We start from the raw sequence: 23,085 nt of genomic DNA on the forward strand, positions 1-23,085 counted from the left end.
TTTATTTGCCTTTAGCTCTTTTTCTTGCTGATTATAAGTAGTTTTTAATTTCCCAGTTTGATATTTCTCTTCTGATGTTGTTTATAGTGGGTTTTGCCATGGAGAAATTTTAAGTTTCAATGTAGTCAGACATTGTTTTTTAAAAAATAGTTATTGGTTTGCACATTATACTTGAAAGACCATCCATACTCGAAATGAAAAAATATTCGCCTATGTTTTCTTCTTAAACACTTATGGTTTATTTATTTATTACCAATTAAATGTTTAATCCTTATGCAATTTATCCTATAAGATGTGGGGTAGGAATCTAATTTTATTTTTACCCTGTCATCCTTTAAAAAATAAACATAATTTACATGTAATAGACTTACAGAAGTGCACAAAAGAATGGTGCAGTTGGATGAAATTTCACAAAGTGAAAAAGTAGAATGTTACCAGAACCCCAGAAATCCTCTTCATTCCCAACCCCACCCCCACCATCGCCCTTTTTCTTGCCTAAAGGAAAATAGCATCCTGCGCGTTAGCGCCGTGCATCCGTTTGGTTTGGTTTTGAACTCTAGAGCACACATTGTTTTGTGTCTGGTGTGACAACCCGTTTCTGGAAACATGAGGTGTGGGAGACAAGTGCTGCCCATGGCATAAGATTTTGCCAGATCCCAATTTATCCGTCAGTGTTGCAAACCCCTTTGGGAAATAAAATAATCGAGTCTCTATCACCTCGTTCTCAGTTGGGCGGGCGGCACGCATCCCGAGGACAGTGGACGGGAACGGATGCAGAGCAAGCAGGGGCGCGGTCGCGGAGAACGGCAGAGGCGGCCGGTGCCACCCGCATGGAAGAGCCGCTCGCCAATGACCCGGAAGAAGTCACTGGCCGTGGGTACCAGCGGGGTCAGGGCACAGGGAAGCGGGAGGGATCTGAAGCCTCCCTCACGGCGACCTTAGCCCCACAGAGGGAGCATCCACCTCCACAGGAAAAGCAGCAGAGGGAAACCCCGCCGCCCCGTGGGGCTCAGGAAGGATGAGTCCACCCCATTCCAAGGGACTCTCCAAGGCGACAGCCAGAACTTCAGGGGACCATTTTCTAAGGTCTTTGTGATAAGATTCAGGAGACCAGACCCACTGTGCCAGCTTCTCCTGGACGGGAAGCTTTGACTCAAGACGACCTTCATCGTGACCTCTGGCAGCGACTGCTCTAAGGCATTTCAAACGGCTGGAGCATGCTTGGTGGGGAGTGTCTCGCCACGTGCATGTCTAATTCTCGTCGAAACTTTTTTGAGAACTAAAAAAGCCACCCTCCCGTGCCTCAGGAGCTCGTGAAAAGAATTAGGTCGAAGTAGAGAAACCGTATTTAGTTGGCCAGGAGTTGGGGGCCCGCGGTGAAAGGAAACAGCACAGAGGGCCTTAAGAAAGAACTTTATTTCTAAACGGAGCTGGGGCAGGGGTCTGGTGAGGGTACATGTCTGTCCCCTGCCAGTGCTCTAATGCCCACCCCCAGCCATTGTGGTTGATGCTGAGCCTGGGGAGGGACAAGAAGTGGGTCTTAGGGATGGGGCGTTTGGGGCAGGGGAGGCTCCAGGTCCCCCTGCCTCCGGGCCCCCGTGAGGAGCCTGCCGCAGATGGCTTGTAGCCACGGATGCTTCTCATGGAGCCACAGGCCTGACTCCCAGGCTTCCGGGCTGCACCGCCACGGCAGCCGCCTCATGACCCAGGAGGACAGCCAGAATTCGGGACTGGATCTGCAGCTGCCCACACCGTTTGGTCTCCTCCACCTTGGGCACCTGGCGAAGAACAAGCAGGGCTACAGGAGGGGCTTCCCGGTGCCAGCGGGAAAGCGCGCTGCTCCCCAGCCAGCACCCCCGGTCCTCTGGGGCGCGGCAGTTCTGGGGGGTGCTGACGTCCACGAGGCAGCCGACCCCGCCCCACAGCAGGTCGGGCCAGAGGCGGGCTCGCAGGAGGTGGTCCCGGGTTGGCTGTCCCTCCCACACCCTTCCCTCTCCAGCCTCTGACTTTCAGGGCCAAACGAGCCCCTGGGTTCCTGCTTCCCTATTCCACCCCTCGCCTGTCCTGCTGCATTTCTCTCTCTCGGTCCCGCCGGCCCCCTCCCCGCACCTGTCTCGTCTTTCCCTTCCTGGGGGCCCCTCTGCCTTCCTCTCTCGCTGTCTGCCCCCAGCCCTCCGTCTGTCCTCCTCCTCCTCCCTCCCCCACCCCGACCTCCAACAATAGGCGGTTGCAACCTAGGCTCTGCAGGTTGTCCTGGACGTTGGCATCTAGGATGGGGGCAGCAGCGGCGGTGGGGACAGGGTTGACAGGGAGCAGCAGCAGCAGCAGCAGGACCAGCGGGCGCCACATGGCTCGGCAGGCAGGGCTGCTGGGAGGGGGCCGGGGTGGACAGGTGCACTGTCAGAGGCCCCGCCCCGGGTCAGGGCACCTCTTCCCACCCCGCCCAACCCTCTGCTCTCCTCTCCTCTTCCGGACCCTCCTCCCCCTCCCGTGTGCCAGGCCCACCACCCCAGAGGCCGGCCCCTGACTCCCAGGCCTCAGCCCGTTTTCACCTGCCCACAGCCCGGTCACCAGACTCTGGCTCCCTAAAGACTGTTAGATGCAGACCGTTGCCGGATGGGCCCCTGGAGCTCTGGAGACCTACTCGAGCCCAAGCCCCGCCCTCACGGCTGGCCACGCCCCGCCTCGAGCCCCGCCCCGTTACACCTCACAGACCCGCCACGGTGGCCACGCCCACTTCGACTACACCTCTGGTCAGAGCAAGTCTCCACGGACTTGCCTCGCCCCTGGGCCAGAGCCAAGCTTCTATTTGTTGAGCAAGTCCCTGGAGACTTACCTGCCTTGTCCCTCTTCCCATATTCCGGGAAGCGGTCCCAGAAGCCCTGAGTTTGGGGCTTCTTGTGTGTCGTGATCGCGAAGCTCCACGCAGCTCTCTCCTGTTGAGACTCTGTCCCGTGCTCTCTAGCTCCTTGGCCTCCTGAATTCTCAACTCGGGCGACCACCCCGCCATTTGCGGTGCCCGTCCCTGCACTATGGCCTGGAAAGTCCCTCCAGGAAGTAATGCTGGGGCAACCACAGGGATCACTTCGTTTCTCTTCTTCAGGGGTCGCTGTCGCGCAGCTGATGTCCAATGTCTGTCAATTCAATCCTTTTGTCCAGTTAGCTGTACAGGTAAATCTGGTTGCTGTTACTTCAAAATAGCTAAAAGCAGAAGGTGAGAAATTATCTTTCAAGTGATGGCGTCGTTATAGGAACTTACCAAATTTTATCTTTAATATTCTTAAATTTTATTTTAAAAAGGTATGGATATTTCCATATCTTTCCTTTTTGGAGGAGCAACTGTTCTTTATCGGTCATGTTGGTTTTTTCCGTATGAAATTAAGTCGCTTTCTCCCTCGCGTGGCACCTTCCGTTCGTTTGTAGAGTTTTCTCGGCTTTGGAGACTCCTGGTATCTCGAGGAAATCTCTGCCTCCACCCCTTCTCATGTCACATTTTGTTCTTTCTGGAGCCCCCTGCAACAGCTCTTTCACACACAGGATCACCAAGCTCATCGTGGGCTCACCTACTCTACGGAATTTTTTCTCTCATCTGATGCCACATCACAATATTGTGCAGAAAAAAATGTTACCTTGGGAACCGAGTGACAAATCACATGGATCTTTCTTTGTACTACATATCTCCCCCTTTTAACTGTTTATTTCTACTTCACGTTACCAACACATTCGTTCGAGGGTGTTTATTCGGCACAGGTAGCTGTTTTCGGTGCTGAATTCCCGATGTCTTTCTGCCAGAGCTTGGTTTCTCCTGGGACTTCCTGCCGTCCTGGCTGGAGAAAGGCCCATCACGCTTGTCGGTGCGCGTTTACGGAAAACACGTGTGTCCCGGGACCAAAACACAGCGACGCTGGGACTGCTGACACGCATTTATCCACCGCTCCCGGATAATCATGCTCCAAAAGATGTCTCTCTCTTCAAGTCGTCACTGAGATGTATCAAATTCCTTCTGCTGTCGCGAAAGCTTAGCTTCGGGGGCGTGGCGGAAGCAGCCCGGGCCGAAGGCCAGCTGTGCGCTCTCGCTCCCACGCCCGCCAGGCCCCGGCGCGCGCTTGCCTGTCCCGCCGAGCGAGCGGGGCGGCAGTGGCCGCACTAGGCTAGCAGCGGAGGGAAGAGCTCATTTTCGAAGTTTGGCTCAGCAGGTGCTGTGCCCGTCGCACCAGTTTCTTCACTCCCGGATGCCACCGAGACGGCTGTCCTAGCCTTCCTCGGGATTTCTGACATTACTTGCACTCCACACCCTTTGCTCACAAGACAGCAATTCAATGGCAGTGCACCAATCTGACAAAACTGCAGGAGTCTGAGTTCTGTCATGTGGGGGGGGGGGGTTTGGCCATGATGATCACTGTGGAGAGGATTACGTTTCGTTGCACTTCCTTGTGGCCATCACATGACTTAGTTTGGGGCGTCCCGTAGCACCGTGGCGCTACATGTCCTACAGTTTCCCCCTTCGAAGGGCTTAGTTGCTTGAACAACACATCCGGGTACAATCTGGGATGGAATAAGGAACACTGGGTGAATTTTTGCCCTCAGGTATAAGTGGCTTGCATTAGTGTCTTTACCTATTTAGATTTTAGAGAAAAATCGGAAAGTTAACCAACCCCAAGTCGAGCAGTAGATATGGGATGGGGGAGTGGGCTATGTGCAAGGGAGTCACAGCCCCGCCTGACCACCTGCACGGTGGTTAGGCCCAGTGGAGAGGACAGGCAGCCAGTGTGGGGGACCGCGCCCCCGAGTCCCATCCGCTTCCCTGATTACCCCGCCCTAGCCGGCGAGGCACTGTCAGTCTGTCTGTCCGCCTTCGGCGGGGCAGCAGAAAGGTGAGATGAACGCAAGCACACGAGGTCTGCTCCACCATTCGTCCCGGCTGCACCCTGAGCTCGGCCGGTTCCCACCCCCTCCCTACGCCAAGGGCTTTATTTTTTACGGTGCAAAATCGTAGTTTCCTTTACTCACGTTTCTGCTGTTAACTGTGTAGAATACACTGCTGAGAGGATTACCTGAAAACTTTTCAATAGAATTTTTCATCAAATCAAACTCACCATTATATTTACTTACCTCAAAGAAAGTCACCTCTGTGATAGGATAATGGTTAAGATGCACCCCGAATTCGGAAATTTGAAAAACAATTTGTCTGAGAAAATATGAAATGTTTATACACATTAGTTCTTTATTGAAGAGGCAGTTCAGACCAGTCTAAATATGCAAAAGGGCAGGATGACAAAATCTGCAATGGCCCCATCACCTTTCAAATATTTTACTTAAAATATACATTATATTAAGCTTTAAGGTCACAGTGTAGGAAACGTTAGCAGTTACCATTAAAACTACTATAATGAGTATTTCCTGCACAGAATTATCCAAAATCTACCATTTAATTCCTGTTACGTGGCCTATTTATACATACCTAGAAAAATATGGCAAGAGTGCTGAGCAACAAAAATGGTAGACATTTGTGATTTTAAAAAAACTTTATGAAAGTATAATATACATGCAGAAAAACACCTGAAGTGCACAGAACACTCAGATATTCAGCACCCAGATTCAGAAATATTACCAGCACCAGTTAAACACCCCTGTTCGGCCTTTGCCGAGGTTGGTCACCATTCTGATTTCTCGCTGCATAGACCGGTTTTGCCTTACACTGCACATAGAGGGAATCATATACGATGTTGGCTTGTGGGTCTGGGTTCCTTCCTTCAGCACCGTCTGTGAACTCGAGCTGTATCATTATTCATTCATTCTCTTTGCTTTCCCGTATTCTGTAGTGGAAACGCTTAAGTTCATTTACTGTGCACGTGCCTTAAGATATGTGTTTTGCTGTTTAACACTACAAATGTTCTTGCCCATGTCCTTTGGTGGCCGTATGTGTGTATGGTGGGTACATACAAGCATTTCTGCTAGGTTTGGGCCAAAAGGTCCACACGCTAAACTTAAGGTGCCTGCTTTCCTAAGTGGTTATCAACTGGCACATCGGCAGTGTAGACTTCCTGCTGCTTGCATTCTTGCCAAAACGTGACTTTTCATGCTTTTCATTCTAACCATTTCAGTGGATGTGTAGAAGCGCATGGCATCCTAAAACTTTCCATTTCCCTGATCACTAATAAAAACTAACATATTTTTTCATGTTTCTTGGCCATCTGGATATCCTCTTTTGTGAAGTGGATGGCTAAGACTTCAATTCACTACCTAGTTTCTTGATTTGTAGGTGTCCTTTTTATAGCTTAGATCAGGGGTCAGCAACTATGGCCTGCAGGCCAAATCCAGACTGCCACCAGTGCTTGTGAATAAATTTGTATTGGGATGTAGCCATGTTCATCTGTTGTTGTATACGGCTTTCGCCATACAATGGCGAAGCTGAGTGGCTGTGACAGATTGTGTAGCCTGCAAAGCCCCCAATACTGCCTGGCTCCTTACCAGAAACACTCGCTGGCCCTTCCACACTCAGGCTTGTGGTCACATGTACGAACTGTGAACATCTGCCCCCTCTGTGGTTTGCTTGATTTCTTAATGGTGTCTTTTAGATAAAGACAAGTTTTAAAACCTAATAAAATCAAATGAACACATTTTATGGTTTAGTACTTCTTGAGTCTTAAGAAAATTTTACTATAAGGTTACAGTTTCCTAAGTTTCCTTCTTATAGCTTTGTTTTGTAGTTCGTATTTAGATCTGCACTTCATCTCAATTGATTTTTCCATTATGAAATATATCAGAGCATTTATTGGAAAGAACATCTTTTCCTGAATGACATTGCATTTTCACCTTCATCGTAAATCAACCAACAGTATTATACATGGGTGTTTCTGGGCTCTGTTCTGCCCCCTGGTCAGTCTCTCTCTGTGCCAGTATCACACCATCGTAACTACCATGGCTTTACTACAGGTCTTGGTACCTGGCAATATAAGTCCTCTTGCTCTAATTTAGAATGTGGCCTTGCTATTATTGGTCTTTTGAATTTTCACATGAATTTTAGAATTAGTTAAATTTAGGTTAAAGTACAGGACTTAAATATTGCATTGAATATGTGAATTGTTACCTTTTAAAGATTGTCCTGGAATCCATGAACAAAATATGTCCCTCTCAGTTTTATGACTTTTTTTTTCTGGATAAATTTCTTAAAAATATGGTTAATTTTTTCCCCTAGGCACTTGAGGATTTTTTATGCTATTTAAGTGGTATTGCTTTTAAAATTTTCACTTTCCCTGTTCATTGCTGGTATACTAAAAAAAAAAAAAAAAATTCTTCATAATGAACTCATATGTGGTGACTGTTAAATTTATTCATTAAATCAAATTACCTTTATGTTCCTCAGAATTTTCTATGTACAAAATCATGTCATCTGCAGATCAAATTTTTCACTCTTTCTGATCCTTTATGTCTTTTGACTGTTTTTCTCCCACTATTTTCCTGGCTAGGTCCTTCTGCACAGTACTGAATAAAATTAGTAATAGCAGGTATCATTGTCTATTTTTCAGATATTCAATATTTCGCCATTAGGTGTGCTGTTGATTATACTTTAAAATACTCTTTATCCAATTAAGAAAGTTCCTATCTATAGTCTGTTAAGAATATAAATGGATGGAGGTTTTACCGTATTAGTTTCCTGCCCCCTAGGTTACTTTGCTTCGTGTGAGGTATTACAGTGACTTTTTAAAAAATAACTAAAACACTCATATTCCACCACTATAAAAATTACCAGCAATCAGAATGAAATGATCATGATTGGTTTAGATTAATTGGGATTTACCCTCTGAATCATGTAAAGAAATGACAGACACCCAAATTCTTCCAGCAAAAAAAGAGGGGAGAAATGACACTGTGTTACTCAAAAATGTGTGCTGGGAACTTTCCAAAATACTGGGAATAATGAGCAGTGCACAAAATAATGACACTACCCATATTGAAGTACAGATAAAACTTCTGAATTACATGATATTGGCACACTGTGCAAACTTCTGGGTAAAAAACAAGAGTGGTAAGAGAGCTGAGCATATTTGATAGAAAATTAATACAATTGTTCTTTGTCATTGAAAAAGACTTAATTTCAAATTACCTATGAATAGTTTATGAAAATAGTATGTTTTAAAATCTTTTGTTTAAATGTAATTGAAAATACAAAAATCGGTCTCCTCTATTGATGAGGCATTTATTAGAAACCCGTTTGTAAATGCCTCTAGAGAATAGGAAATTATGTATTTAACTATTTTGTCAAACATCTCACCAACAATATATCCTGGGTTGGTATGTTTTGCCCTCTTAATATTCAAAAAAGAATACTGCCTTTCCACGAATTATTCAAATCCAAACTTGCATAGAATTGTTAGATTGCATTTCAAAAACAATAGAAACTTCCATATAGATATTTAATGCTACTGACCTCATTATCAACTCCTGATGATTTGAAACTTCATTTTATACAATGAAGGTTTATTCAGAGCTGATAACTTCTGATATCTTTCTTATAAACATGTGACTTTACATCAGAAATATGGCTTTTAGTATAACAATTTCCAAGACAATATATTTTTCCACATTTACCACTTTAACAGATTTCGCCTTGGTATGATTCCCTGATATTAAAATACGACTTGAATCCAAAATAAATATTAAATACTTATAAGGGTTCACTCTTGTAAAAATTATCTAGTGTCCAATGAGCTGTAGGGTCTTGCTGAAGGTGTTGCTTCTTGTTGCTTTCTGAGGGCCTCTTCTCTGTGAAAATTCAGATTTAAATGAATCTAATGCCTAAATGCTTCTCCGCATTCAGAAACATAAACTCTCATTCCATATGACTTTGAATCATTATATTCAGAGGTTTTTCTAAAATGAGATTTCACAAGAGATTCCCCATGTCAAGTACATTTATGTTCCCTCTCCTATGGATTCTCTGATGGCTATTGAAGGCTGATCTGTGGTGGAATTTTTTCCCACATTCACTACATTCGTAGGGCTTCTCTCCTGAATGAGTTCTGTAATGTACAGTGAGGTACGACTTCTGAGAAAAGACTTTCCCACATTCGTTACATTCATAGGGTTTCTCTCCTGAATGGCTTCGGTAGTGTACGGTCAGGTTTGACATCCGAGAGAAGACTTTTCCACATTTACTACATTCATAGGGTTTCTCTCCAGAGTGAATTCTATGATGTATGGTGAGATATGACTTCTGAGAGAAGAACTTTCCACATTCATAACACTCATAAGGTTTCTCTCCTGTATGTACCCTCTGATGTCTGAAGAGGGATGAATTATGGGAGAAGGTTTTTCCACATTCGTTACACCCGTAGGGTTTCTCTTCTGAATGACTTCTATAATGTACCGTGTAGTATGACAACTCAGAGAACAATTTTCCACATATATTACATTCATAGGATTTTTCCCCTTTTGGAAGTGACTGGTGCCCATCAAATGCTGAATTTTCAAGAAAGGGTTTCCCACATTCACTACATTCATAGGGTTTCTCTCCTAAAGGAGTTGTATGATGGTCAGCGAGATATGAGAACTGAGAGAACTTCCCACACTCACTACATTCATGGGGTTTCTCATCTGTGTGTACTTTCCGATGTCTAATAAAGGCTGAATTTAAATTGAAGGTTTTGCCACATTCATTACATTCATAGGGCTTCTCTTCTAAATGACTTCTATAATGGATGGTAAGGTACGATACCCGAGAAAAGAATTTCCCACACTCACTGCACTGATAGGGTTTCTCTCCTGTGTGTGTCCTCTGATGTGTAATAAGGGTAGATTTTCGGTAGTAGGATTTCCCACATTCATTACATTTATAAAGTTTCTCTCCTGTGTGCGTTCTCTGATGGTCACTGAGGGCTGACTTGCGGGAGAATGACTTCCCACATTCATTACATGGATACGGCCTCTCTCCTGAATGATTCCTCTGGTGTAGAGTGAGGTGCGTCTTCTGGCAGAAGGTCTTCCCACATTCATTACATTCATAGGGCTTCTCTCCTGAGTGAGTTCTCAGATGCTGAGTGAGATGTAACTTCTGACAGAAGGTTTTCCCACACTCGTTACATTTATAGGGCTTCTCCTCTAAGTGCGATCTCCGATGTACTGTGAGGGTTCCCTTTTGGCTGAAGGATTTCCCACACACATTACATTCATAAGGTTTCTCTCCCGTGTGAGCCCTCTGATGTATAATAAATTTTGACTTTTTACAGAAGGATTTTCCACATTCCCTGCATTCAAAGGGCTTTAATTCCATTTGTGATCTCTGGTATACATTAAAGTTTGACATCTGAAGGAACTCTGATCCAGAATCATTCCATTCATAGGGCTTCTCCCCCATGTAATCTCTCTTATGGGTAATGAAAACAGCTTCATTGTCTAAGGCCTCCATGCATTCATTATATTCAAATGGTTTCTCCAAAATATTAATTTTCTGAAGAATACCTTCTTCGCTTTGAGAATAGCCTTCCCCATTTTGACTAAATTCATAGGATTTCTCTCCATGATAAGTTTTCCCACATTCAGTACACTCATCAGGCTTCTTTCTTGCATAGCTTCCATCGCTAATAATTAATTCTGAAGTAGATTCTAAATTCTTTCCACATGAGATACAATTATGAGATATGCTTGAAGGAACAGCGTTTGTTTCTGCATTATAATTATTTTCAAATGCATTCTCTCTCTCCTCAATCAGGGTTTTGTTGTTGAGATAAACAGCTTGCCTTGAACATTCATCTCCATTTCCTTGGATTCTGTCTATCACGTCATCAACTTGCCAGACTTCTTCTACAAAGAAATAAAATTAAACAAACCTGTTAATCCGAACACACCAGCTATAAAATGGACGCTGTACTCAAGTGCCCTATTTTGGGGTTGACGTGGGCTTTTCTCCACAAATAAAAAATAATTGCAAGTATATAGTCCTCTTTTCCCCTTGATCTGACATACAAAACAGACAAACGGAAACGCACACGCATCGTTGTGGGCTGAGGGAAGCACGGCGAAGAGATGAGTGTGGGACAGGAGTCAGCGCTACTGGAAATCAGGAGAATCAACTGACATGGAACGCAAGTGCCTCTGTTATTTATAAGTATGTTCGAAACTTTCGTAGAAAAGGTAAAACAAATACAGAAAGGGATGAGCAGGGGACAGAGTCATTGAAAGAGTGCCAGATCCAGGCAGAAATTGGAAGACTCAAAGCAAATGGGGTCACGGAGAGAACAAGAACAATTACAGGATGTATATTCAAATTTTTGAGTATGGTTTATGTTTAGGAGAAAAAATTACAATTTATCTCTTAGATTACAACTTATTTAATAGATTACAATCTATATTAAACTGTAAGATATCACTTCATAACAAGATTCCCATAGTAACATCATCAATAACATAGACCCAAAATCTTTATCTTTCTGTTCTGCACATAAATCCAAATAAACATTCTAAAAGCTCCAATTCCCTTATGTTTAGAGACAATCCCACAACCAGGGCTCCAACTCTCTAGCCCCAACTCGCATTCACCTGGAAGAAGAGTCCCAGGCACATTAATGTCCAAAAGATGTTAGGACAGAACAGACGGCAAGAGAACTTTCTAATAAGATCAGCTCTTTGAAGTGTCCTGATAGTCTAGTTTAACACCAACTGAACAACAGAGCATCATGGTTAGAGCACTGAGAGCCCAACTCGAATACGTTACAGGCTGGGTGACCTTGGGTGAGTAATTCAACTGTGACGTTGTTTCACACATCAGAAATGTGCACAATAGCGCTTCAGTCATAGGATCGGGAAAGAATTTAGTTAGCACGTGTAATCTGCATAGAAGAGTTTGTAACACAGAACAAATGCTCATCAGGTTTTCCCATTAATTTTCTGACCCAAATTTCCTAAAACTAGTCATGTCTTTGACACAACAATATAACTTAATTCTGAACACAAACAAGAGTTCCCATACTCCTGGGTTTCATTTGTTATAACACCTTAAATATCAGATTCCTAAGTCTGTCTATACGATATTAACTTTATCTACGTATCTTACAAATTTTTCAATCCCCTGAACTATCGTTACGTGCTCTCACCCACATTCAGTGCAATGCTGACAGTGCTGTGTGCAGAAATCGACAACATCCTAAGACCCAAAGCCCCAAATACGAACAGGAAATAAGAGAGAAGTTACCATTCACCAATAGGATTTTTCATTACCTAGATTCACAATACATACTCAAACTAGCATTGCACTAATCTTCCCAAAAGACCTTTGCTCCGGGAAGCCTCGCGTGCTCTACCACGAGCCTGTGCTCATGTTCTCGTCCAGTGTGACTTCTCAAAATCTACCTATAGTTCGAAGGAAGCGTTAAAACATTTATCAAATCTCTTCCCAGCTTGTTGAAGTTCTTTCCCTTAAAAATTTTAAAACAGCTTTAACAGAAAGTAGTATAACATGTATTCGCATGTAAGTACTCCATGTGAAGGCTGGATTTTAAACTAGTTCATGCAACTGTCTTCTTCATTCCTAACCAAAACCTATGCTTGTGGAAAATATGTCTGTTTTTTTCCTTTGACTCTTTCTGTGATTGGAAATTATAGTTCCTAATCTGATCAAATGGGGTGCTTTTGGATTCCATCCTAAGCTCTTTTTTACCAGAATTTATAGTTCAGAATAAATTCTCTGAATGGATGAATGATAAAGGTCTTGCATTTACCTACCTCCTCAGTTAGTCAATGAAAAACCTGCTGAGTGTCTTCTGTACGTGTCAAAACACAATCAAAAAATCCTTCCTCTTTGGAGGACTATAATTCAGCCTGGAAAAAAAGCTAAAGCAACAAACATATGCCACCACATTCGGACTATACAATCTAAAATGGCATCCCACTTTTGGGGTAACAATCGCTGAGTGGAATGGATATTCAGGGACACTGGTGTGGTGAATGAGCAATGGAGGCAGCCAGATAAGAGAGCAACTTTTAAGCTCAAATTTAAAGAATAAAGTTCTACAGTTTCTGTTACACGACAATGAATACAGTTAACGCCACTGAACTACACATTTAAAAATGGTCCGAATGGTAATTTTTATGTTATGACTTTTAGTACAATTAAGGAAGGAAGTGGGGGAAGGAGGGAGGAAGGAAAACGTACAATCTGGACAAGGAAAGTTCACACCAAAGACATGGACAATGACAGTGTGAACAGAAGACATTTAGAAATCGAGACCAAAAGGAATTTAACACGAGTATGGGCAAAAAGAGGACTTTAATTTTGATCACCAACATTGCTCCACATCGGGCAGGAAAAGTTACAGCCTCATCTTGTTAGCCTGGTGATTAGATCAACTAGATACTTCAGAAGAATAGATTTTGCAATTTAAATAGAATTCATTGTAACTTAGGTATGAGAAGATGTTGTTTACATTGATGCCAGAAGAAGCTAAGAATATGCAGAAGATTCTGAAGACGTTGAACAAAAAACAAACAAATAAACAAAAAAAAAACGGAGAGAAAATAAATACATGTTATAAATAAAGGGACGTGGGGAAGATGCACAGAACTTGTGATTTAGGAAAGTTCATTCTAAGAAGGAAAGAAGGAAGAAGGGAGGGAGGAAGAGAAGAAGGATGGAAGCGGCCTATTTTCACTGGCACTGTCATCTGTCAGGAAAACTAGTCAGCTAGACTCCAGGTTAAAGGTGTTACGAATTGATTTGGATGAGTGGCATAAATGAAAATTAAAAAGTCCTAAAAATTGAGACTAAGTGAACCCTTTTAAGAGATATGAAGAAACGTAAAGAAGTAGAAAGTAGAGGGCACTTCTCAGGAAAGCAAGAGAAGTAGGCAAACTCACTGGCATGGTAAACGCTTCTCGAACGTGTACCGTGGACACAGGGATGCACGGACAGAGATAGATGCGCACCTGGGGTAGAGGGCGGCCGGCTGGTGCTGCACCACCTAATGAACCTCAAGAACGGTGAGCGGCGCCTCTAAAGGGCAAGCGCACACCTCGGCGAGGCGGTCGCTGGCCTCGCCCCCTCAGGGAGGGGACGGGGTGCTGGCATCTGGGATAGAAACTGGGGGCAGAACACAAAGCAGCGGCACTTCACAGCGAGGAAAGAAAACAGAAAACAGAATGAAGATGAAAATCTCGAGTAAGTTTCTCTATCAGACTTCTGAATGCCCGGAAACCAAGGCCATCTGTGCTAACGGGGAGAGGGGAAGGCAAGAGCCCTCGGTTCTCGTCAGCCCGGAGCGTCTCACAAAGGTACATCAGATGTGAAGCCAACGAAGCAGCCTGTGCTCCCGTGCTGGAGAGACAGTGCTGTCTGGGTCCCCAGCGGCGTGGCTTAGGGCATCCAAGGCACAGAGACACCTCCAATCGCTCCCTAAGGTCTGGGGTGACCATTCTACTAGCTCACCTAGACGACTCCCACACGGCAGGTCACCTTCTGCTACCCACGGCTCTTCTCCCTGCTCCAGCTTGACGATCACGTTCGGTTTGGCGCTATCGTACCCTGCGAACGAGAAACGGAGCTGGACCCGGCCCGGCCACTCGGCCTCCAGGCCTGAGTGGAAGGTGCTGTCGCGGAGGCTGCGAGACACGGCGCCTCATTTTGCGCTGTTATTAAATCTAGAACCTTTTGACGGAGAAGCAGGGACACAAATATTTATTCTGCTGCCCAAAGGAAATTAAATGGTCTTATCACTTATTTCTTCAAACTCAAGGTTAAAAGCCATTAAATGAGAAGTCTGCCCCGCCGCCCCCGCACAGCAGCGACCGGAAAGCCAGCTCCGCTCACCCACGGAGACCAGGTGGCTGTAGTTCTCCAGCATCACATCCCTGTAGGTTGTCTTCTCAAGAGGGTCCAGCTGCTGCCACTCCTCCTGGGTGAAGTCCACTGCCACGTCCTGGAACGACACTGGCTCCTGGAATGACAACATGATCGAACGGGTGACACGGAGGAGGTGTATGGGGAGAGGAGCCTCCCAAGCTCCCTGGTAAAATCGACTCTGAACGTTGCATACTTTTGTTGCGTTACAAACTGTGGAAGGAAAACACAATAAAAACACGTGGCCTTTGGGTTCCTTGTTGTGTTAAAAAACAAAAACAAAAACAAATCCTCAAACCAAAAAGAAACTGTGCTCTGATTTTGCGACTGAAGTGTCTGAGTTTTGGGGCTGTGAGATCAGGAAAACATCACTCCTGTTCTCAAAACGCTACCGGCCCGCTAAGGAGATGCCGTGTAAATGACATAGCATTTTATGCCTTGTCATTTTCTTCAGTGGTCCTCGCCGGCTCGTCACGCCTTTCCCTCCCAGGCCGGCTGCGCTGGTGTCTCCTCCACTGTCAGCCCTTTGACCCTCGGATGCGTCCTCTTCGGCCAGCTTATCGGCATGACTAAGTTTTCTATTTCATTTAAGTTTTCATCTCAAACGTCTCATTCTTGCAGCAATGAATATGTTTCTTGAATGAACACCCGGTGGGTTACTAAAGTGATGTATACGAGGTGGTGGATGGTTTAACAAAAGAGAAGCGAATTATCTTCTTTTTTTGCAGTCAGATTAGGCGGGGTTTTCTACAGCATTAAAGATGAGGCGGTGTAGAAAGTGCCAATGGCAAAAACTGAAGCCACATGGCCAGCAGCGACCTCTTTACATTCAGGAGATGTGGAGTGGAGTGGAGTACAGAGCCGCGGAGAACACTTCACACACAGCAGGCAGGAGGCCGCGGAACAAGGAACCACACTCTGCGACAGAGCCCGTGAAAATCCGCAGGCCCGTCCAGAGGGTCTGGGGGTCCCGCAGTGGCACAGTGACGGGCTGACAGAGAAGTCAATCACAGGCCAGCCTGAGCAGCTTGAGCGGCTTCCTGTTTCCGGCACACAGAGCAGCCTGATCAATGTGGAATCTGGCAAGGACCTCTGGCTACGGACGCTGTGGCCGGAGACACAGCGAAGCACAGCACACTCCAGGCTCCCACAACCAGGTGACCACTTGGTCACTGTGCAAACGGAAAACTTCTGTCTGGGACAAATGATAAGGCAGGTGGGACGCCAGGAATGCAGGTGTAATTCAAGGCAAACCAGGACATAGAGTCAACTCTACCCATGTTAGACATGGGTGATTTTCCCAAAGCCAACTCTCGAAAGCTGCTCTCAACATAAAGCACCCAGGGCATTTACACCTGCCAACTCGCCACCGGCACAAAATGGAGGGTGCCTGCGATTCTGTGCATAAGGCACTGTCGACAGAAAAAGAAGGCAGCCCATGGAGAAGGAGAAAAAATTTGCAAATCATATATGATAAGGACTTAATATCCAGACTATATAGAGAATACCTAAAACGCGACATCAAAAAACAACACCATTCAAAAATGGGCAAAAGACTTAAAAAAGACATTTCTCCAAAGAAGACACGCGAATGACCAATAAGCACATGAAAAAGTACTGCACGTCACTAAGGATTGAGCAAATGCGAATCGAAACCATGAGATACCTACGGCCATGCCACCTTGAACAAGTCCAATCCCGTCTGATATAGGAAGCTAAGCAGGGTCAGGCCTGGTTAGTACTTGGATAGGAAGCCACCTAGGAAGACCAGGGAACATAGGCTTAAAAAATAAGGGATTGTAAACTGACAAGGTTTTTGCAATCTGTGAGGTCAACCAAGGGTTGCCTCGCCTAAAAAACAAAAAAAACACAAAAAAATAAATAAGATACCATTTCCTAACCATTAGGATGGCTACTATTAAAAACAAAAACAAAAACCAGAAAATATCATGTGTCAGAGAAATCTGAACCTTTGTGCACTATGGGTGGGAATGTAAAATAGTGCAGCTGCTGTAGAAACATTTTAGTGGTTCCTCAAAAAAATCAAAAATAGAATTACCAAATAACCCAGCAATTCCATTTCTGGGTCTATACCCCAAAAAACTGAAAGCAAGGACTTAAAGAGGTATCGTACACCCTTGTTCATAGCAGCATTATTCCAACAGCTAACACATGGAAGAAACCCAAGGGTCCACTGACGGATAAATGGAAGATAAGCAAAATGTGGTCCATCCACACAATGTAATGTTATTTGGCCTTAAAAAGGAAGGAAATTCTGACATGTGCTACAACATGGACTTTAAGGATGTTACGATGGGTGAAATAAGCCAGTCACAAAAAAACGAATCATAATTTCACTTAAATGAGGTGCTTAGTCAAAGTCAGAGAGACAGAAAGCAGAATGGCGGTTACCAGGGGTTGGGGACAAACGGGGAACTATTCTTTAATGGGCAGAGTTTCAGTTCTGCAACTTGAGCAGCTCTGCGGAGATGCACGGTGGTGATGACTGCACAACATTACGAACACACTTAATGCCACGTCCTGTACATTAAAAATGGTTAGGACAGCAAAATTTGTGTTATGTGTACTTTACCGCAATAAAAAAAAAAAAAACTGGGATAAAAGTGAAGTGATATCTGATTATTTATCTCTGCTCACTGACTTCTAGGGCTCTGCAGCTGTCCCCTTCACAAAGGAGAAAGGAACGAAATGGGGTCGTTAGTTGCATATAGTCACATCAGCTCTTGGTAATCACTCCCTCAAAATTGAAATGAAAAAGGCAAGAACCAGCTGAAGAAAAGGGCAGAAATGAAAGGGAAGCAGCATCAAGATGATGACTCAACGCCGACAGATCGAATTCGTAAAGGAGACAACTGACGTCATTTTCTATTGATTGATATTTCCTAATAAATTAAGCAGGAGATTGCGTCCATAAAATGAGAACATTTTGCTAAGAAACAGCCATCGGGGAATACTTAGAAATTAAAGACTGGATTGATTTTTTCTTTTTTAATCTTTGGGTAAGAAACCTGACTAGCAAATGAGACACAGAATATATAATTTAGGAAGTCTTTTAGAAAATAAGAAACTGATGAAAGAAAAATTGAGATAAGAAAGCCAGATTCAACAGATTTATCATTTTCAGAAGGACAGAATGGGGAGAAGGTACAAAACTGAACTTAAGACTTTAAGGCAACTTATTACTGAAGCCTCCGCAACAAAAGGGGCCACTTATTATGCGAATAAGAATAGTGGGAGGAAAAAACGGATCCAGAAATTGCCCTATAAAATATCCAAAAGAAAAATAAATAAATCTGAAAAAGTTAGAGGAAAAAAAAAATACACTAGCTACCCTGGGCACTAATCTATTTCTCAGCACCGAAAAAATAGTGAAAAACTACTTCCAACTTTTGACAGAAAAAGGATTTTGAACCTAGGACTGTACAACAAGGCAACTATCATGTAAGCCTAAGGCTACATACACTAAAGGTATTTTCAGAAAAGTGAGACAACTTAAATAAAAGCATTTCTTTAAAAGTCAATGATGTACCACTCCATTGAAAACCACAACAGCCAACAAAGAGGAACATGAGAATACAGAAACCTCAGTGAGACCAGCAAAAACAGGTTCTCAGTGCTGGATAAAGCAGCAGTTTTAGGAACTACAAACATTTAACTCTTAGTTAAGAAGCGAAATGCTCAGTAAACATGTTCCATTGTCTTATTATTCGCAAAGACTATATCAACAAAGGGTTTATACTCACTGACAGCCACAACTGTGAGGTCCCATAGCAGAGATTCCCTGAGATGGCAGAAGTAGAGCTGAATGACAGAAACAAAGCAGGACATCCGGGTGTACTAGACAAGGGCAAGCCAAATGAGCTCATACATCACCTACAGGAAGTAATCACCTTTTGAGTTAAGTTAGTCCAGAAGATAAGGAGTAGTAGGGGTTAGAAGACTGATCAATCAACAAATAATATCACATCACATATCACTATCACTTATAGCAACACAAATATCCAAAATAAAATATCAGCAGGCAGAATTCAATACCAGATTTAAAAAGAAAATATGAATTGATGGATACTTCACTAACATGAATACATGTATATGTATACACACTCTTATAAACTGAATGCATAGTGTGATATATACATGATACATACGTGCATATGTATATAGATACATACACACAAGTACATACGTACACTTTTTAAGTTTATACAGACACACGTGCACACACACATATTTATGCTTCGGTCCTTTCAGTTCTAAAGACAGGATTTTACTTAATCGAGAAACACCAGACATTCCCATGATAGACAGGAAGCAAACAAGGTGAGCCCTACAGTTACTGCCTTGAGTTTCTGGCCACAGAGCAGGTGGGGAGAACTAAGACGGTCAAGAAAAAAGAGCTGAGAAACTGGGGGAAATAGGTAGGAAAGCACCACCCATAAAAAAAAAAAAAAATCGACTGAAGGACCCAGAACTGACCCAGATGTTACGATTGACAGAGAACATTAAAACTGTTTATAACGTCGTTCCTTATGTTGAAAAAACTGAGAAGAGAGAAGGGATTTTAAAAGACTCAAACTGAACTTCTACAGGTAAAAACTATATCTTCTTGAAATGAAAATGACACTGGACTAGGTTAACAGTATCACTAAAGAAAATGAACACGAAAACATAGCAATAGCTCTGTAAAACGAAACACAGAAAAAATTGGAAGAAACTGAAGAGCATCCCTGAGCTGTGGGACAATTTTAAATGGTATAACGTACAGGAAAGAGGAATGAGTGAAGTGTCGGGGGAGACAGAGGAAATATTTGAAGAAATAATTGTCAATTTCTCCCCCCAAAGTTGATGAAACCATAAATGCACAGATTCAAATAGTTCACGATACCCAAGCACAGACACACGAAGAAAATGATACCAAGACATTTCACAATCAAACTGCTCAACACCAATGATAAAAAGTTTAAAAGCAGCAAGAGAAAAGTACCTGAAATGGTACTCTATTTTCTCTTAAATCTCTTGAAAAAAATAACTGTTTAATTAAAAATAACAAGGTATCATGAGATTGATACTACCTGTAAAAGTTAAATGCAACAACAGGATAAAGACCAACAGAGGATAAAAAGAAGGTAATTGTCAGCTTCTCATACTCCAAGTGAAATGGCATGTTACTTGAAAATAAACTATGAAAAATTAAAGTTGCAAACTGTGAACCCTAAAGCTCCCACTGAAATTACACAACAGTGTTATCACTAACAACCCAAGAAAGGATATAAAAAGGAATCATGAAATACTCAATTACTTGAAAGGAAGGAAGACAAGAAAAGGAAAACCAAAAAGATAGGATAAATAGAAAACAAAAGCAACAGACTGTAATCTACCTGGTTATGGCAATAATTACATTACACGTAAATGGTCTAAACACCCCAATTAACAGGCAGAAATTGTCGGATTGGTCCAAAGGCAAAACCCAATTATGTGCTGCCTACAAGAAATGTGCTTTAAATATAGAGACTAAAACAGATTAAAAGTAAAAAGATGGAATAAGATACAGTACACACACACAACTCAAAAGAAAGCTGGCATGGCTATTTCACAGAACGCAGTATTCGCAGGAATAAAGAAGGCCATTTCCTGATGACGAAGTGGTTACTTAATCCCGCAAACTCAATTGCAAATGTTTTAGGTACCTAATACGATACATGAAGCAAAAAAGGGTAGAATTGCAAGGAGAAACAGACAAACCGCGATTGCAGGAGATTGCTGGGCAACCAAATAAACAGAGTAACAGAAAGATCTGAAGGGGGAGCAGGCCACTTGCCCATGACTTAGGTTTTATCCCTGGATTAAACAGTAAAAATGGAAAAGTGTCTATTTGGATAACAATTCTGGTGCCTGGAAAAATCACATGCATTAAGTTCTCCCTTGGCCTATGCGTACAAAACCGAGTATCAGCCCTATAGTGTGATGATTTCCTGGTTGTTAAATTTCATATAACCCCATTATACAAACTTTACTAAAGACATTTTCCAAGTCCAAGGAAATCTTTACAACCCACAAGTAACAAAAACGGTTTTGTCTTATCGTCAATAAAAATTACGTAATGGATTGCATTTTCCTTTTTCTACGACTGTCAAGATCATTGGTCATATTTGCAGCTTAACTTCAATAATCCGAAAGTACCATACTACCTGTACACATGAATTTGACAGATTCTTGGTGCTGGTCTCTCTAATAACTGCATTTTACATAATGTCTTAATTTCTATGTTCTCTTTTTTAAACCTTCTAAAAAGAGGGGAAGGCATGTACAAGACAAAAAACTCACCTGGGATTCATGCATTTTTCTGCTGCTCTTGGAAGAGTGTAGAGATTGTTAACAGTGGACCTAGGGGAGAAGAAGAAAGTAATTGAATCGTAAGAAATCGGGCCTGCCTAGGCAGGAACCTCCTGCATAAAACCACTAAAGAAAGCTCAATAAAAGGACACCCTGTGGACACTCAGAAGGTGCTAAAGGGGGGATATAGGAGAAACACCTAAACCGCTGTAACTCCACCACAATCCGGGGCTTTGGAGGGGTTCCTCTCACTGGACTCCTGTTTCAGACAGTTTACCACCATTAAATAAAGGGGGGGAAAACTCCCTTTACTCTGCTTATATGTTTTGTTCACGTCTCTTTAAAATACAGAAAATCAAAGAATCCACAGGAACACGGACTAGAAGCGCTCAAAGATGGGATAAATGTCCATCAAGGCACAGTTTCGGTTTTTATCTCACTAAATGGTACTGCTGCACTTAGAATGTTCTATTGAGAAAACGGTAATACAGTGGACACAACACTTGGTCTGGGAGTCCGAGTCCCGTTAGCAATCCCACCTACAGACCTGGTAACCTTGGACACGTCACCCCCTTCTCAGGCCCAGTCTCTTCCTCTGGCAATCGGGGCGGCAGGACATACCCCAGCACACTTATCCTGCACGACGCTGCGTGGCTCCGCACAGCAGAACCGAGGGGAACCCCCACACACTCAGGTCACAGTCAAGGCCCTCAGGGACGTGCAGAGTCACGTTTGGAACCTGGGGAGGGCCAAGGGGTGTTGGGGTGTGGAGAGGGGAGGAGGGGACACCGCACGTCCGCAGCAGGGGCTGTCACCGCCTCCTCCCCCGGGAAATCGAGAACTCCGCGTCCTAGGGGAGCGCCCATTCCAGGGCAGCCACCCCTGCCCTCCGGCCCAGACCCTCGGATCCCCGGGAAGCGGTCAAACCCTCCGTGTCGCACACTCTCGTGCCGCCGGCCCGGGGCCGGTTCCCCCAGGCGCTGACCGCGGGCGGGAGGAGCCACAGCTGCCCGAGGCCCGCCACGCACGACCTACCCCGCCGCGACGCGCCGATCCGCCCCCGGGCTCCCGAGCCGCGCGCGGGGGGCGCTCCTGCGCGTCTCTCGCGGGGTCCCCGCCCCTCCGCCGCCGAGGCCGCTGCTCTGCGGAGGCGCCCCGGGCCTGCGGGACAACCTCGCCCAGGAGAACACTGCTCCCGGGGCCTCGCTGTCCCGCGCGCCCCGGCCGGGCCGCCGCGCTGCACTCGGGCCGGGCCCGGGTCCCGCCGCCCTGCGCCGCCGCCGCCGCCGCCCGGCCCCTCGGGCCTGGCCGCCGGGTCCGGGGCCGCGCTCGAGCCTCCGCCCGCGTGAGCCCTGGCCGCACGGCCGCACGCCCGCCGGGTGCCGGCCCTGCCGGACGGCGTCCAGCCCCGCGGGCCCCTGGACCGTCGCCCGACGGAGGCCGGAGCCTGCGAAGCGGGGCCAGCGGTGACCTGGGCACGGACAGGAAGCGACCGCGGCGGCGACAGTGCGCGTGCGCGAACACGCACGCAGGCCGCGGCGCGCGTGCGCGAGGCGACGCCGGAAGTCCGGCCGCGGGGCCGCCGGGGTCGGGGGGCGAGCCCCGGACTCTGTTTCCCATGAGTCCGCGCTCCGTCATGTTAGGGGGCGTCTCGGTGGTCCCCTCCTCGCCCAGGAGTCGAGAGGCCCTGTGCCGCCCGGACAGGGACACAAAATTCCCCATAATTTAAAGAATCGTCGTTATTGTAGCCTCTGCACGAGTGTCCTGATTGTGTCCTGGCGCCCTAGTCTTTTTCATACATTGATAGCGTAAGGCTTAGAATCCGTAGCCACAGACAACCCTGATAAATAAGGGAAAGCGGTGTATCGTGTTCATTTATGATGGGCGGGACATTTAAGTAA

The 23,085-nt window shown here is 44.9% G+C and overlaps 1 protein-coding gene across 8 annotated transcripts; it reads right to left on the reverse strand.

The window, feature by feature from the left end:
• Positions 1–1,397: 1,397 nt before the first annotated feature.
• On the reverse strand, positions 1,398–22,438 carry RBAK (RB associated KRAB zinc finger). Of its 8 annotated transcripts, none has more exons than XM_036224918.1 (10): positions 22,220–22,438; positions 21,176–21,923; positions 18,595–18,724; positions 14,801–14,927; positions 14,420–14,515; positions 8,432–10,803; positions 5,113–5,188; positions 2,837–4,545; positions 2,235–2,368; positions 1,398–1,778 (listed from the first exon to the last, which is right to left on the reverse strand). In XM_036224918.1, the coding sequence occupies exons 3-6, from the start codon at positions 18,715–18,717 to the stop codon at positions 8,888–8,890; spliced, it is 2,262 nt and encodes a 753-aa protein (XP_036080811.1). In that variant the 5' UTR covers positions 18,718–18,724; positions 21,176–21,923; positions 22,220–22,438; the 3' UTR covers positions 1,398–1,778; positions 2,235–2,368; positions 2,837–4,545; positions 5,113–5,188; positions 8,432–8,887. The 8 variants fall into 8 exon arrangements, with proteins under 8 accessions (XP_036080811.1, XP_036080810.1, XP_036080809.1 ...); XM_036224917.1 differs by having other exon boundaries at positions 5,113–6,598; XM_036224916.1 differs by having other exon boundaries at positions 6,472–10,803.
• Positions 22,439–23,085: the final 647 nt, after the last annotated feature.

Source organism: Rousettus aegyptiacus, unplaced genomic scaffold, assembly GCF_014176215.1.
Source record: "Rousettus aegyptiacus isolate mRouAeg1 unplaced genomic scaffold, mRouAeg1.p scaffold_m13_p_7, whole genome shotgun sequence".
Lineage (NCBI taxonomy): Eukaryota > Metazoa > Chordata > Mammalia > Chiroptera > Pteropodidae > Rousettus > Rousettus aegyptiacus.